Raw genomic sequence first — 17,782 nt, 5'->3', positions numbered from 1 at the left:
CAGTATTTGCCGCTTTAGCTCGTAGCAATTATCACGCTATTTAATATAATTCACAGCAGCGATAACACAGTTTTGTTTGATTTTGAGGACAGGTGAATGCAAAGAGTTCACCATGAAAACTGATAATCGATACTTAAATCGATATGTACAGTCCAGCTGTAGCTGTGCGCTCTGATCAACATTACAGGCTTTTATGAATCTACTATTATATCAAATTTGGACTGAATGAAAGTAATCTTTGCTTGAGTTTTAAATGAGAAAGCGTTCCATCTGCAACTCAGAGCACTGCAGAGAAACGAGCTGCTTAAAGACCGAGTGATGTTTGAGACCCCGCAGGATTCACAGCCTGTTCTGGTTCTACCTGTTTCAGGTGAGATGGAGTCCACAGAGAGCCGATATGCTCACCTGCTCCAGCCGATCCGAGAGCTCACAAAGAACTGGGAGATCGACCTGGCGTCAGAGCTAAACGACTACTTAGATGAGGTAATTTATTTATACCACAGAGGCTCTTACTTTGATAGCTTTCGTCCTCCATACAACTGACACGAGACAGCAATATCCTTCTGCATCAAACATGTGGTCCGTGCCCCAGAACAGGCTCACCTACAGGGTCAGTCTGGCTCCCTGGGTGTCTTTGTAAAGAGTAAAAGCAGCACGGAGAAGGTGTCAGTTTTAGCAGTAAGCTCTGCAGTATTTCTAATGCAGACAGAAGAAGACAGAGCTGTAATTAGAAGGTAACAACTGCATTTCAGACAAATTGCTCTGGGTCAGTTTATTGTTCAGGTCATTCACAAAGGACTGGTCTGGCAGCTTCAGGTGATCCACAGAGACACAAACGTGAATCCAGGTGGGATTTCAGTCAGTCACAGCCTGATGGAATGAAGCTGAGCTCCGCCCAGTAACATCTGTCTGTGTGTCTGCAGCTGGATGACATGTGTATCACCTTCGATGGTGGGAAAACCAGGCTGAACTTCGCAGAGGCTGCGCTGCTCATCCAGGGCTCCGCCTGCATCTACAGCAAGAAGGTGAGCCACACACAAGTCACATGACCTCGGCCAGTCTGTGATGGAGTCATGTGACGGCATCTGCGTCTGTTTCAGGTGGAGCTGCTGCACAGCCTGGTGTTCCAGACTCTGGAGTACATCAACGACAAGAACAAGAAGTAGGCGTGACTCCGCCCACATGCTGGTTTGATTTCCTGCTGCAGGTTCACACATTATCTTTGTGCTCTCCCGACAGACGCAACAAGCAGGCAACAGAGTCTCAGGAGGGTGATGGCAGAGCAGTGAGCAGTCATGATGCTGACAACTTGGAGGAGGTAAAAAAAAAAAAAAAAGACCAGGCAGCTTTTATTAAAGGTGGTTCTTTACCTGAGAGCAAACTTCCAGAGTCACATTTTGTCCCTGATTTGATTTTCAGCTTTCATGATGCTTCATTCATTTAAACACACTGGCGATAAAGTGCTTTGAGAGCTGGATGTTAGACTCAAAAATAAACCACACCAAGGAAAAGAAGTATAAAATGTTTCTGTTCTAAAAATTCAAAACTGATATCTGACATTTTTATAGACTTCAAAGAAAGTCTATGAAACATGTTTTCAGAGGGGATTTAAAGGAAGCACCTGACTCTATGAGCCTGATGTTATTAGCCAGCTTGCTCCAGAGCCAAGGCCTTCTTTAACCCTCAGAGGCTGCAGAGTGAGCCGAGCTGTAGAAATAGTTCGGTCCTGGAGCAGACAAGAAGTCAGGGTCAGCTGGAACTGAAGCATCTGAGGTCACTGAGTGTGAAGCTGTTTGGGTGAAAATGTGGCATCTGTGCTCAAGAATATAAACAGCAAGTTACAGGGGACCTGGAGCCAAGCCTGAGGTACCCCTCAGGTAACGTGAGTTAACAGGTCAGAATGAAAACAGGCACAGGGTTAAGGTTTTACTGTTACGCCATTCTCTAACAACACTCACAGGGCATTCTGGGGAACGTAGTCACTTCATTCAGTCACTGACCATATCATATTTAAAAAATTAGAACCTTAAATTTAAAACATTCTTTATCGTGATCATTAATTATTTTATTTTAATTATTTATTATTAATGATCTAGATTTTTCAGATTCAACCTTTTAATCGTAAAAAATAAAATAAATTTTGACCTCAGATTTTCACAGAAATTCTTTTTAAATCTGTATCGTGTCATTTTTGCCTTTTTATTTTTACTCCTTTTTTGTAACTCTTTATCCTGTCAAAGTCAGGTGTGCTCGGGTGTAAATGAGTAACATCATTTGTGTCCTTCAGTTTTCTGCGTTGGACCTGGAAGTGTCGGACCGATCTGAGAGGTCTGACTCCAACACGGTGAGTTTGATTCTCTGAGGTCAGTTTACCTGCAGCTCGTTCTGGCCTCTGACCTCTGCCTGTGACCTCTGACCTATGCAGACTGTGGACGTGCCGCCTCTTCCTCCGGAGTCTTTGATTGCACCTGAAACCCAAGAGAAAAAGAAACTGCCCCTCATCAGGTCAGTGATCTCGCACAGCAACTAAATGAGAGCTAAGCCTCGCTCCCCGATGATGAGGTCTCACCTGGTTCTATGCCTGTGTGTCAGTGTGAAAGGTGAGATCCTGTGCAGTCAGAAGGACTTCAGGATCAACCTGTTCGTCCCAGGTGAGGGCGACATGATCCTGCTCACATTCAGATCAGTTGCTTCCACTTCCCTGCCTCACAGTGACTTCGCTCAACTAGAGACCCAGCCCCCAGGTACACCTCACCTCACCTGTTCAGTCCTTCATGACACATTTCCTCCCGCTTTTCTCCCCTTTTTTTTTCTTCTTGACTTTCACTACTTTGGTTTCTGATTTTTTTTTTACTTTTGACCTTCATGGCTCAGATGCTGTGGTTCCAGTGGATGTTGAAATGGGCAGAGCTGATGCTGAGGAGGGTGGAGGCGATGCAGCAGACGATTTCCTCCCCTTAGAGTTGGACAACATGGAGCAGGAGGAGGAGCATGTGGACAGATTGCAGGTGGAGGAGATTTCACTTGTTAGAATCACAGAACAGTTTCAGCCACCACCTCTTCATCTTCTTCTTCTCCTTGTGTAACTTCGGTGTCGTTGGTGTGTTTCAGGCTCCGAGTGATGGTCAAATGATCCGAGAGAGGCAACATATGGAAGCCAACAAACCGAGGAGAGAGGAGCCGATTCCTCCTGCTGTACGTTAATCTGCTTTAATCCCCCAGATTGCAGCTCAGTGTTCGCCACAGGAGCGTTTATTTTCCCCTAGTCAAAAATCTCACACACTTAAAGCACAACAGTACTTTTATTTTGAAAAAAATAGTTTTCATAAAGCTCCGGTTCCTCATTTTGTTTTCTAACTAGATTCATTAAATTTGACCTTTTTACTAGAGCTTCATTATGAAACATCTTTTTTTTTTTTTTTTTTTTTCTTCTTCAGGTGAATGTTTGGGCGTTCCATGACCCATACGCCATGCTTGAGGAGGACAAACCACTGAAACCAGGTAACTATGGGGACCGCGTGGCGTGTTTCAGTATTCAGTCTGCAGGTGCTTACAGAGTTTTGTGTCTTCTGCAGGGAAGTGCTACAGAGTTCCTGACGGGCTGGACGACTGCGGGAAGAGGAAAAGGAAACGAGCCGCTTTCCTTCGGGACTTCAGGAGCTGGTTCAGAGGAACCTGTAAGAACAAACTGCTTGGAGCACTCATGTTCTTCCTGTGGACCCATTATCTGTTAACATGTCACTTCCTTTTTGTGGTTGTTTGTTTCAGTTGACCCTCCAGAGCACAAGTTGAAAAATGGACCCACATTTACAGGTAACAATAGGCTGAAAACTTTTCTGTGTCCAGAAAAAGACTTTTAATCTGAAGAGTTGAATTTATACTTCCTGTTAAATGAAGCTAAGACTTCCTGTTTTTCAGACCTCAACTACATCTACCTGAGCACGATCAAAGACAAACTCAAAAATCAGAAGAGGATGAACAGAAGAGCCGTAATACGCACACACCATCATCCATGCTGACATCACAGTGATGTCAGCAGTGACATCAGCTGCGGTTCAGGTCGTTTTATCAGGGTCAGTGTTATTGTCAGATTATGACTCATTACTATCACATTTGTTATGTCACTCAGGGAGTGATGATGTCTGACGAGGAGCTGAAGAGGACCTTCCTACAGCCAGAGGGGGTGGGGCCTGGTCAACTGGGGGAGGAGCCTGTGGAAGAGTTGAGACAGCACCTGCTGGGTAACAGTCTTAGTGCTGGTCTGAGTTCAGGGTCATAAAAGCTGTTTGAGTGTGTTTGCGTTAAAGCCTGATATGTCTGTCTGAAGGTGGGGATGATGACGCCTCGGACAACGAGCACGACGCCTTTCCCGATGACGTCCCAGCCGAGTTTCTGGGTGGCCCAGAGCACATTTCACCTGGTAAAATGCTTCAGATTCAGACTGAAACTGATCGATCAGTTCAATCAGTTCAGTATCGATACAGGAACAGTGGAACGTGTGTAATGATCTGATGCTGTTTGTGTCCGCAGAAGCTCACCGAGATGAACTGAGTTACGAGGATCTGGTGAAGCTGCGAGTGGTCAGTGATCAATATTATTATCTTCAGTAATGTTCAGTACATTCTGATCAATCATACTTGGAGCCTGTAAGGTTTGTTCCTACTGCTAGAAGCTACCCATGATCAGAAAAATCAAACTACTTATAACTCCGTCATGAAGAAGGTGAAGCTTTTATTTTGAATAGCAGGAAGTTGATTAACCCTTTGTGTGTGGGATTTAGGAGCAGCTAGTGGTAAACAGTCGTGGTTACACTCAGGAGACAGCACTGTCTCGGAGGGTCAAAGACTGGGAGGAGAAGATCCGCCCTGAGTTGGCACTGCAGGTAAAACCTGCTGAGCCCCATCCAGTAACTTAACCCAACTTCTGACTCAAACCCCTTCTGACTCTAAACCCCGCCTCTCCATTTTCCAGGAGGAACGCCCAGCATTTGACATCCATGATTACGGAGACCGCATCGTGAGAGCGCTGAGCGGCGTTGGATGCCGCAGAACGTTTGCAGCCATCGTTCATGGTCTAGACAACTTTGAAGCCTCAAAGTACCTGCTGGCCTCCCTGCAGCTGGTAAAACATCTGCACAGACATCAGCGATCAACCAATAACAGCACAGAGATCACACACATCAGACCACACTTACTTTAATGATCTGAGCACACTCAAATCCAAAGGAGGCATTTTGCGCGTTTTGTGACTAGTTTGGCCCAAACAGTGAACGTCACCTGTTCCAGTCAGGGATGTCATCAAATGATGATGAATTCTCTAAAAAGCATAAACGATAAACTGCAGCATTGATACGTTAATCTGGTGTCATAGTTACGGCTCTGCACACACAGTTCGGTACAAGGATGAGCGCAGCGCTGCAGGTGTTTAACATTCTGTTGCTGAATGTTTCCTGATGAGGTCATCCCATCGAACTGAATAAAACAACATGTTTGGTCCAATTAGTGTCAGGAGCTTTTACCATGGGACCACACAAAATATCCAGGCTTTATACAGAAGTAGATGATGTCACCATGTCCATCTTTTATATACAGTCTCTGTTTAGACCCACTATAGCATTCGCACTGGGTATCGTCACTGATTTCTATAACTGATTGGATTCAATTTGATTTAGACTCAGAAATATTTTAATTCTGATCTTTTATCAGTATATATACATATTTATGCATATTTATATCTATGCATTAAAAACAAAGCTAAGACTTGTGAGAATTCATCAGAGGTGGTCTCTGAATACACAGAGAGGCAGCTGTGCAGGAAGTGTGGTTTTTATTGTCCTGGGCACAAAAGAGGGAATTCATGACAATGTTTTTCAAACATAGAGCATAGTTTGGATCTTCTTTTGCTGCCGGTTCAATGAATTTTGGTCAGAGTGACGAAACCTGCAGCTTCAGAACTTGTGAGATATCAGCTTTCAGCAACGACAGCATGTCCGCATGTGCCGTTTACCTGCTCTCATTTGCTTTTTTAACTGTTTGGCAGTGGTTGAAATAGTTTTGTGAGCTTTAACCTGAGATTCTGGTGTTTCTGGCAAAATACATTTATATATTAAAAATCAATTCAGGAATTAATGGATTGATACACTATTCAAATTGAAATCGATTTAAATAGGATAATTGATTTTTTTTTTTTTTTTAAACCTGCCCCTATCGTGCATAGCTGTGTTCATTCCAGTGAACAGCAAGGTGTGTGTTTAGGGGTTTTACTGTGAAAAAGGTAAGGACAGGAAACTGGATCAGTCTGGTGGTTTTATTTTGAAAATCCTCCATGACAGAAGTGGTGCTTTTATTTCTTTAAATCCTCTGAGCTGGTTAAAGACAGACGAGAGTCTGATGAGCTCGCTGATCAATAACAGAACAGCTGTCTGATCACTTTATTGATCAGTGACACCGTCAGAAGGTTGAAAGTCTGTTCTGATGAGTCTTCACTTCCTGTTGATGGATGGCTGCAGCTGATTGGTTGCTGATCATGACTCTCTACTTCCTGCAGGCAAACGACTACACGGTGGAGATCGACAGTTGTGCCGGTTTGGAGGGAAGTTTGGACACAATGGCTCTGACTCTACTGAGCACGCACAGAGCGACGGACAGATTTGCCACGCTGAAGGCCTGAATGCAGCACAAGCCGCTCTGACATCATCATGTAACGTTTAATCGATGATCAATGTTATTGAATTTTTGTAATAAAATGTTTGTCACTGTCTGCACTCTGTGTCTGTGGGGAAAATCTGATGGTAACAAGAAGCCAAAAAACAAAAACGCACGACCTTCTGACGAGAACCTGTCTGTCACTCACGCTTCATTAAAGTCCGCCATAATATAACTTGTTTCCACAGCAACATTACAGCTGATCAGTTTCCATGTGACCAGCATGATCTGCCCTATCGCTGACCTCTTCACAGGAATCGGCGAGGTCCTCACACCCTGAGGCCAATCTGACCTTTAACTATGAAAACTGACACTTTCTCAGAGAGCATGTCCCACTGCCATTTATGTGACAGACTGGAGGAAATGCCCAGCATGCACTTCTTCCAGCTGTAAACACACTTCATCCACACTGAGCAAGAGAGAAGTAAACTTAACCTGATAAACATCTCAGCTCCACATGGAAGCAGTCAGACTGCTTCACTTGTCTGAGGAACAGGAAGTCTGTCTAGGTGTCAACAGAGGAACACCTTAAACAGGAAATCTGTGTGTGTTCCTCTCCTGACACCAGGCCCCACACACACACACACACACACACACACTGAAACCATCAGGCTGAGACAGGAAGTGAGGGAGCATGCTCTCTGGATTTTACATTGTTATTATCGACAAACTTTCACTTCAAACACGTTTACAGTTCTGTGTTACCATGGAGAAGTGTCCCGTTTTAGGACAAGAAGCAGTTTATCCCCCAGCTGTGAGTGGGGTTGTTATGAAAACAGTCTGTAATTGGTTGCTATATAGCCAGCGCTCACAGCGTGGCATAGTTTCTGATGTGTTTGCGGACACTGTCGGCGATCTGCTCATCACTCTTCATCCTGTTGTAGTAGTCGAGAAAGAGGCCGTCAGGGCTGACAAGGTAGATGAGGATAGTGTGGTCCACAATGTAGTCGCCATCCTCGTCTTTGGGCCCGGCGCTGGCGTACACTCTGTAGTCCCGCCCTGCGTGCTTCACCTCCTCGACCGTCCCCGTCAGCCCAATCAGCCGGGGATGGAAGTCTTTAACGTACCGGGCAAGCGCCGCCTCATCGTCCCGCTCTGGGTCTACAGTGATAAAAAGGGGCTGCACCGGCGGCAGCGAGGCGTCGCGGTCCAGAGTCATCACGACAGTGCTTAGCTTTTCCAGCTCTTCGGGGCAGATGTCAGGGCAGTGCGTGAAGCCAAAGTACAGCAGCACCCAGTTGCCCAGGAAGTCCTTCTTCGTCCGGCGGCACCCCGTGTGGTCCATGAGGCTGAAAGTGCCCTGCCCCAGCGCCACCTGCCGCAGCTGCTCCACTCGCTGCTGCTGCAGCTTCTGCTGTTTCTCTGAGTGCACAAACCACCACACACCCAGCAACCCGCCGCCGAACAACAGCGTAACCAGCAGCCGAGTCCGCAGCTTCATTTTAGCCACTACTGACGGCGACGAGTCCCGATCACCAGAGAGGAAGCGAGCCTGAGGAAGCCTGTCCTGCGGTGCTAGCTGCCACCTCAAACTCAGCACCGCCGAAGACACAAATGTCCTCCGGAGTGCCGCTCCTCCTCGCAGGTCACCCATGATGCACCGCAGCCCCAACATCTCCACCACCTGCTATAAGACAGGAAGACCAGATTATTTTATTATATTATTTATTCTGATCATTAATCTGTCAAATTATTGATTATAAAACATGTTTCACTTGTGTCTATTAAACTTTAGATCCGCTTATTTTATTTGAAGTCTGACTTCAGAAACACACTGAAACGCTAAGCTCAAAACATTATTTTAGTTTTAAAAATTTACCAAAATAAAATCCATTATCATCACGTGTTATTATTAGTTTCTGACATTCATAAAATAAATAAATAAATAAATAATTAGTTTAAATGTAAAATCTTGGCCCCTTTGGTCTTCCATACACTCATTACCCTTTTAATCGTCTTTGGGGATTTTTCCTGTTTTAGTGAAGTTAAACCCACGTGACACTGCCTTACCTAGACCCCAGACCTTCAGTAACTCTCAGGTGAGTTTACGTCCTCACCTGTTACTGACCGCGTCACGACGCTGTTACGTCACAGGACAAATGACGATAAACACATACAAACACCAGCCGAAGAGACACCCCCCCCCCCACACACACACACACACACACACACACACAGCTGATGTCAGGACAGTGCTACAGGGTTTCCTGGTGACTGAAGGTTAAGGAGCACGCGGTTAGCCAAAAGCTAACTGAGTGTCGGCTCGGGATAATGCTAATGCACGAGCTGCTTTAGCCTCGTGAATTCAGCGAGTTCCGGTAAAAACGAGGTGCGGACTCACCTGTTTACCTTTTAGACCCCACACTAATGTGACCGGCTCCTGCCACACGTCCACCGAACACTCCTCCGGCTTCTGCTTCCTCTTCTATGGTGGTTTACCGCAAACATCGAGATGCAGTGCCGCCACCTGCTGGAGTGACGAAGCAGGACTCCTAAATCTACAACTGCACTTGTCTCCACCTTTAATCTTACAGAGAATGTGATGATTTCATGGATATTTAAAGTAAATACTGAGACAAATTTAGTAATCATGTTTTTACAGTCCTGTGGTCTCAGCCTTAGATACTTATCAAATCAAAGCCCATGTAGAAACAAACAAACAAATGAACAAAAATATGTTCTCCTTCATTTCTGTCAAGCAAAGCTGTATGAAACGTTTCCAGCTGTTAGTATCATGGTTGCTAGGCAACCTGGGCAGCGCGACCGAGGCTAGACCGTCCCATTTCAGAAGCCTCGCACTTCCGGCCTTAGCGGTCTTTGAGTGCGCGGCCCTTGTGGACCGTTAACGACGCGTACTTTAAGGCTGCAGACCCTGAATTGGGATACAGCCCTGGTGACACGTAATCTCCACAACAGCCTCTCTTCATTCATCATGTTTGTGTAAAATGTCTTTCATGTCATTATCAGCTGTAAGACTGGCTTCTTCCTCTGAATGGCGCCGTCCGACAACTGCAGATGCGCTCCACTTTAATCAAACAAACATCTGCACGTTCATGTTATCAGGAAATCATACAAAATCACAACTAACATAATTTATTACAGCTCCTGCAGTCAGAGCAGCTTTCGGGTAACCTGAGCTCAGAGTTCAGAACTTCACCTGAACGATGAGAACGGGGAAAAAAATCAAGAATTGAAACTAATCAGGTAAAAATACTCATGTTTCCGTGATTTCACCTCTAAATTAAATCAGAACGAGCGCTCAGAGGGGATTCTGACTGATCATTCAGGTTTTAACTCGTTTTTTAGGATTTAATCTACACTCAAAAAACAGATTCAGGTCCTCCTTTCAAAGAACACATGCAAATTATGTTAGTTGTTCACAAATGCAATTAAAAAATACCAAATTAATTTGATTTTCTTTGTGTAAACCTAAAATTATTCAAAACCAGCAGAGGCTGATTCTGAACACAAAATGAATGAGTTTGTTGGGGCACTGGGGGTAGGAGGAGTACATTTTTGCACTTAAGTATTTGTAAACTCAAAGAAATCAATTCAAGCCCCTCTTTAAGCTTAAACATTATTTTTAATCTCATTCAACGCAAATGTAGCACTCCAGCGTTACTGCAATTATTATTCGTGTGGTGAACCTAAATTATTTTCTCTCAAAGCAGTCTTTGTCACAAGAACACAAAGTTACTGAGTTACACAACGGTCCGCCTTCTTTGAAAATTTTGCGCTCTTTCAGGATCACCTAAATGAATCCAGCTGCTCTTGGCCTCTCTGTACTTTTTGGATAAAACTACACCTTCAGGTAAGGTAACATATTATTTTTCCATATATCCAATTGTGTATTTCTTTATCAGCTAAATCTATAATGCTATTTATCATAGAAGCTTGTAACAGTTGTTTTTTGAACTTTTGGTGGTGCTACCATTCTCTTCTCTGCTTGAATACTATTTTTTTTTTTTTTTTTTTGACAATATAGCCAGGTCTTTTCAAAAGTGCCTTGTTTTAGAGGAGAAATTGTGTAGCTGCCAACTTTTAAGTCGGAGCGTGTGCTAGCTTATTAGCAGCTAGCCATTGTGCTCAATGAAAGATGATGTCCTATAGCTAACTTCTTTCTTACTGTTTTCTTTTTATAATCTAAAAATGTGGTATTCTGTGTTTATTATTATATGCCATTTTCTAGTAGAAAGTATCGTTTTGAGGTGTCTTTAAAAGCACTACATAGTTTACTGAGGGTGCTACCAAAAGCGAACCATGTGGCCGGAAGAGTAACTGCAGGCAGCACAATGCGCACTCCCATGACGTTCAAACCTATTTATTATTATAAAAGATTTCGGCTACGTCCACACTTACACAGGTATTTTTGAAAACGGAGATTTTCCGTTTTCGTTTTAAAAAATAATCCCGTCCACAGGTAAACGCAAAAATGAAGGAAAACGCTGCTAGGAACATGCCAAAGCAACAGGTGGCGATATATTCCTAAACTCAGCTAAAAACAGTTTAGGTCTTGACAAACTTCACTGATGGTTCAAATGTTTAGCAACTTTCAGTGTGTTGATTCAGCAGTCTGTATTTAAACTTCTAGTTTATTATATTTGTGTATGTTTTATTTCCAGGTGAATGCAGAGTTCCTGCAGATCACTACAAAACCCCTGCAGGCGAAGTTCTTGGCTCAGCTGGACAATTTAACAGACAAGCTGATGCAAAATTTTCAGGGGAGCAAAGGAGCAAAGGGCCAAAAGATCAAGGATATCATGGCGATCAGTAGTTTGGTCGGTACTAATGATAAACCCATCAATTAAATGCAATCAATCAATTCCATTTTTTTCACCATTTTTTTTCCACCCTTGCATTAGTATGATGACATCGACATAAAGAGGGAGCATACTCTTAAAAGCCTGGTGATCTACTTTAATGAAGATCCAGACCTACTGTTCAAGGAGTATCTGGTACGCTTATCACACTTTCTTTTCTAGATTCAATTTGAGTTAGGTTCATCGCACACAAAATCCTCATATATTCAAAAGAGACAATATAATTGTGAAATAGTATTATTCTTAATAGTCATTGTTGAAACTTGCACTGGAGAGCACTTTTTAAGGGGATAGTTTCAGCAAAAATTCAATTGTTCATTCTTTTGGTGCTGCCATGTAGGTATCTACTGCCTCTATAAACACAGTAAATGTGGACAAAACATTCATCCATTTTCTGTCAGTGTTTCAATTCAGTTTATTTATATAGCGGTATATCACAACAACAGTCATCTCAAGGCACTTCAGAAAGTAAACACTCCAGTGGAGTTCAGTTTATTATGCCAATTAGTAAAAAGTCTTCATTATAAGGAACACAGCAGATTGCATCAAGACACTAACTAGTGTCACTGCCATTACAGCAATCTCCTGGTTTCAGGAATAATGTGCATAAAACAAGCTGTTTCAAAAGGTTCCCAATTGTGATGAAATAAGGGAAATTGACCCAGCCCACACACACACACACACTGATAGACACTGGAGGAGCTCCTGCTCTATATCAAGCCCCTCCCAAAGGTAGGTACATAATACCTGAACCCAAACTATTGATAGGAAACAGATTGACGGGTTTTATTTATGTTTGGAGTGTTTATAGAGGCGGTAGAGACCTATGTTTCAGCACAAAAGGATACAAAAGCTGAGTTTTGCATAATATGTCCCCTTCCAAGTGACAGAGCCCTTAAACCTGAAACAACCTGTTTTTCAGACCTCCTCCACTGAGGATGAACGGTTGAGGTCCACTGCAGCAACTGTCACTGTATTTACACCATCAGAAGAGAAGGGATTCAGGAGCCAGAGGATGTTGGAGTTGTCATTGAAGGTACTACAGTTATGAACAACCTCGGTAGTGTCATCATGGCATTCATCGTCCTCTTTGGACTGATTTATGCACTTGATCTGAGCTATCCAAATGACCACAAGTACACTTTTGAGTTCTGTCAGAAGATTTTGATGAATCTGGATGGACAAAGGCTCAGTACAAAGATGCAGCAAATGAAAATGAAGATGTTTGCTTAGGCCAACAAGACCCAGCACAAAAGTTGATTTTGGCCTTTTTATATCTTTTGTTCAAACTGTGACCTTTTTTTCTTTCTTTTTTTTGGCCAAATGGAAGTTGTCTATTTTTGTCTGCTGTTCTGTTGTGAGTGATGTGACCTTTAATCTGTACTACTATAGATGGATGAAAAGACTGGGGATTTAGCTCAGAAAAAGTTTCATGGTTGTAACCACCATTTTCTTTTTGATTGCTTTTGGGATTTGCAAAGGTAATAGAAAAATGTTGACAAGTTTTGTGTCTTCCAGTGTTTTAAAGTTGGTCTTCCCGTTCTTATAAGCTTGTAAATGTTTACATGTAATTGGTTTTGGAGAAGTAAAGTTGAAAGATTTTTTTTTTATTAAAATACCTCCCCCTTGGTAACAGAAAAATGTTCGTCATGAAAACACACACACACACACACACACACACACACACACACACACACACACACACACACACACACACACATACATATATATGTGTGTGTGTGTGTGTGTGTGTGTGTGTGTGTGTGTGTGTGTGTGTGTGTGTGTATTTATGTATATGTGTGTGTATTTATGTATTGTTGGGTTGTTTCAAATCTTCAGTGACTGCCATACTATGGTGTGAATTGCAATGTTTAGTAGGTTATCATTGTGAATTTGCAAGTGTCACTATAAATATATACAATGATTCTGAAGTGAAATCTGATTTTACAGATTCCAGTTTGTTTTCAGTATTGCCTAGTAGTACAGAGGTGTGTGCTATTCAGATTTGACATTCATTACAAATGTACGTCAGCACTTTTTTGTGAGCACTTTGATTTTTGTTAAGGTTGATTTGACCATGTGACATGTATGTTTATTTACAAAATATTCTGTTTCTGCTTTTAATTCAAGTGAATAAACCTGAGTTGTAAAAACAAATTCATTTTGTCATTATTTTAATAATTAAATTAGTTTTCTGGTAATGAAAATTATGATTTAGTTGAACTCAAAATAATGATTTCAATGCAATGAAAATCTAGCTCAAGTGAATGACATTGTATTGAGTTGGACCAACCAAAACCTTTCACATCATTTTAATGTACTTTTTTTCATTTTAGCAGTATTTACGAAATTGTGTTCTACTGACTCAATTTAATTGAATTGTCATGATGTATGTAGATTAGGTTGGACCAAAATAGATGTATTACGTGGAAAACCTGCCATCAGTCCAATTGAGTTCATCCAATGACTTATTTTTTTGAGTGTAAGAAGCTGAAAATCATGGTTCACGTGCGTCCTCTAACCGTCCGTCTCGCGCAGCTCAGCTTCTTCTCTGCTGCGTCGCTCCATGTTTCTTTAATGAGCTCTAAGGGCAGCACAAACCGGCTGAAGCACCACTGAAGAAGGAACCAGGTCACATCGCAGCGCAAACACACAGCATGCACAGTGCACAGCTGATTTTCCTCTTATCATTCTTCTTATTATTATTATTCTTATTATTCTTATTCTTATGTAACACACCCAAAGAAAGATTCTAGGTCTGACCAACCGTCTCAGTCATGGGCAAAAAAATGACAGTCAATAAAATTCTAAAAGATAATTTATTGACAAAAAAATATCAAGAGATAAAAGATAAAACAGTCCAGTGTCCTATTTATGAATCGTATAAAAACACATAGTCCCAAGGCCAGAGCCAGCTATGCCACATGGCCAGTTGCACTCCGCGTGTTGCCTTTAACAGGGTTAGAAGTTGTCCTTGGAGACCCACCACCCTGCAAGCATATAGTCAGTGGTCACTCCAGCCTCTGCAACTCTGCTGCCTTTAGGTTGTGGCATATAATAGGCCCTGGCCTGCACAGAGAGACAAAATGACACATTCAGTATAAAATTCATAGCGCAAAACCCATCCATCCCAAACATATCTGATTTCTTTTCATCACATTACATACCTGCACAGAGAGACAAAATGACACAGCAGTGTTTGTAGTGTGGGCTATAAGTAGACCAGTGTATCAGTGCAATCAAGTAGGGGAGACCGGGGATAGTTGTAACGTGGGTCAGTTGTAACACTTCCAATTTCTCCAATCAGGGCTAAGTTTCAAATGATGTGACTCATCCTGTGCATGCCCAATTCAGTTCTGCTATCACATGTGAAAAATCAGCACATTTTGTCAAACACAGACAATTTAACACGAAAAAAAGTAATTTGTATGGCAAAAAGTAAGTTTTTCTACTTTATTTCAATTTCTAATAGCATTATTTGCTTTTCAGTTAAACTCATCAAACTTAAATTGTGTTATTTGTATGTCTATGGGGATATATTCTGTGTAGGTCTTTAGTGCTAATGTTTTAGCCGTTGCCTGTAATGTTAGCTAGTTCATGGCTATAGGAGTCTGGGTCAGTTGTAACAGCAACAGTCTGGGTTAGTTGTAACAATAATGCAGATGTTACAACTTGCCACACTATTACTTTAACTTATATTAAACAAGTTGGGGCAACGACATCAGCAGAGAGAGGTTCACTGGTTTCATTTGTATATGTGGTTAATGCCATTGGCAACACAATTCCTCCACTGTTTGTGTTCCCACACATACATTATGCAGACCACTGTGTCAGAGATGGACCAGTAGGAAGTACTGGTAGTGGAAATAAGTCAGGATGGGTGCAAGAAACAGATTCCCTCATCTTTCTGAAGCACTTTGCAAACCACACCAAGGTAAGCCATGATAAAAAGTAATGGAATTGCGATGCTGGTGAACAACTACATTTTTCCAGCTTCATTGTTATGTTCAAAATTGGTGCAAGAGTTGTAGGTTATAATGCCCACTGAGCCAATGAGGCCAACCTCGAGGAAGACCAACCAAAATTAATGAAATATTCAGTTGCAGAAAATTCCATAACCTGTCTTTTTTGGGGGGTTGGAATATGTTCAAAAGCTAGATTTCTGCATTCTGTCACACACACACACAGAGCTACATAAATGGCTCTAAGTGCATTCATGTGTTGAATAAACAAAGATTACATGTTAATGTTTTGTTAGTACCCTTATTTCATTGTGTTACATTTCACCCCAGGATATGTTACAACTAACCCAGACTATGGGGTTAATTGTAACATTTCACTCTTTGTGTTTGAGACCATACCATGCAATGGGTAATTGTGCTGCAGAGAAAATAGCTGCACTATTTAATAGTTGAGACATGTAAATACTTTGCATTACATTTTGAATCCACTACCTTAAAAGAGCTCCAATTTACAGACAGAAATGTCAAAAATGTTACAACTATCCCCGGTCTCCCCTACACCTTCCTCTAATTAGTCCAACCCCATTCCAGCCATTGGCTCACCAAAAATGTGACACACACACACAAAACCACTCCCAACCCAGTGCAACTTCACATAATAATATGGAGCTGAATTAACACAGGCACATTAGTCTACCATGTTACAATTATTATTATTATTATTATTATTTCCAGGTGCTGCAGTGGTTAGCACCGTTTCCTCACAGGACAAAGCCTCCAGTTTGGGGCGTCCTGATTGGCCGGTTCTTTCTGTGCCTGCCTGTGTTTCCTTCCTTTGTCCAATGACGTGAGTTTCAGGTCACCTGTGATTCTGACAGTGACGTGAGGGCTAAAAGCCAGTTTAAAGAGTCCAGCTGAGTGATTTAGAGCCTTTACATAACCCTGCAGTGCTGAGCACACACAGCATCTCTCACTGTGTTCACGTCCTGTTTGCACGTCCACACTAACACAGCGCGTCTACAAACATCTTTGAGCTTCAGACAGAAGTAGAGACTCAGACAGCAGAGACGGTTTAATCTTTTACTCCCCTCCAAGTTTCAGAGTCTTCAGAGCCATCGTTTAAATGTAGAGTTTCAGATCTACAGTCACAAACTTTCACGCAGTTTCTAAGAATAATGTGCTCAGTTTGAGCCAAAACATCAGGATGCAGATGCCGTTTTTTCTACTCTGGGATATCTGTGATGTCACACAGGGGGGGTGTCTTCGTCAGACCCATTAGCTTGTCTCTACTCCGCTCTCGAGGTTCTAACTCCTCATCAGGACTTATTTATTTTAAGATTATTTATTTATTTTACAGTTTGTTTTCTCAACCTTCACAGCTGCGAGAGGAAGCCAGGCAAAGGGCAGCCAATCAGAGGAAAGCTGCTTTCATGCAGTGGTTCTCCTGAAGGTGGTCCTGCAGTGGTCACACCCTACACCTTTTACCCTTCATCACCATAACAGAGTTTTTTAAAAAAAATACTAATTTGTTTATTTCTATTTATTTCACTTAGTTTGACTCCTCCCACCACCTGCAGAGGCCACCAGGGGGCTCAAGAACTGCTGGTTTTAAGGCAGGAGGTCCCAAACACACTATTATTATTATTATTGTTATCATCAAGAGTTGCTGTTGTGTCGTTATGAAGTGAAAGCTCATCTGTGCTGTATCCCGTTTGCTGAATGTGGGTTCAGCGAGGCTGTCAGTCACAGAGCTGCTCTCAGAGGTTCTGGGAAAACTCTGAAACTGGGAATGAGCGGACTGGAAACCTCTTCACTGTAGATGTCAGTGATTCTGGTCTCTGTCTCTGTGGGGATTTTGAACCTTCAGGTGGAGTTTTAGTTTTAACCCTGCAGCTTCCTGGATCTTTGGGAGGTCGGTGCTCAGCTTTCATTTCCCTCCTCTCTCATCTTTGTGGCCTTTAATGTTATCCAGCCTGGATTTGTGTTGCCTAGCAACAGAAGTGAGCGAGTTTGCAGCGTTTCCATTTTCACCGGCAGTCGACTGAGAGCCAACGAGTCTTGCAGAGCGTCTGTGTCACCTTGTGTTAAATCTCTCCTGCAGGTGCGACCCAGAGACTTTCAGCTGAGACTAAAACCGCAGTGAAGCATTACTTTTAATGGGGAATAAGACAATTATTCCCCATTAAAACAATTATTAGACAGTTAATCAATACTGATATCAGTCTTTTTTTTCTGTATCAAGACTGAAATAAAATCAGTGTTTGTCATTATTGTGTTTGTTTTGCTTCACATGGCC

At 42.4% G+C, this 17,782-nt stretch overlaps 2 protein-coding genes across 2 annotated transcripts; one reads left to right on the top strand and one right to left on the bottom strand.

The window, feature by feature from the left end:
- The first annotated feature begins 375 nt into the window (after positions 1-375).
- On the top strand, positions 376-6,669 carry ncaph2 (non-SMC condensin II complex, subunit H2). Its single transcript, XM_085375755.1, has 19 exons — positions 376-483; positions 924-1,025; positions 1,101-1,162; positions 1,240-1,318; positions 2,288-2,344; positions 2,426-2,505; positions 2,593-2,744; positions 2,875-3,008; positions 3,112-3,195; positions 3,438-3,501; positions 3,576-3,677; positions 3,769-3,813; positions 3,919-3,989; positions 4,130-4,241; positions 4,328-4,420; positions 4,531-4,580; positions 4,781-4,882; positions 4,972-5,121; positions 6,547-6,669. Exons 1-19 carry the CDS (start codon positions 376-378, stop codon positions 6,667-6,669), a joined length of 1,770 nt encoding a protein of 589 aa, XP_085231881.1.
- sco2 (synthesis of cytochrome C oxidase 2) lies at positions 6,312-9,103 on the bottom strand. The gene is made up of 2 exons (XM_085375756.1): positions 9,046-9,103; positions 6,312-8,331 (listed from the first exon to the last, which is right to left on the bottom strand). The coding sequence occupies exon 2, from the start codon at positions 8,317-8,319 to the stop codon at positions 7,513-7,515; it is 807 nt and encodes a 268-aa protein (XP_085231882.1). The 5' UTR covers positions 8,320-8,331; positions 9,046-9,103; the 3' UTR covers positions 6,312-7,512.
- Between the last annotated feature and the right edge of the window lie 8,679 nt (positions 9,104-17,782).

This window comes from Diplotaxodon limnothrissa, linkage group LG17 (assembly GCF_057381915.1).
Source record: "Diplotaxodon limnothrissa isolate DT_005_m linkage group LG17, D_limnothrissa_male_GT1.1, whole genome shotgun sequence".
NCBI lineage: Eukaryota > Metazoa > Chordata > Actinopteri > Cichliformes > Cichlidae > Diplotaxodon > Diplotaxodon limnothrissa.
The sequence above is the reverse complement of the archived record's forward strand: the minus strand, read 5'-3'. Positions and strand labels throughout refer to the sequence as shown.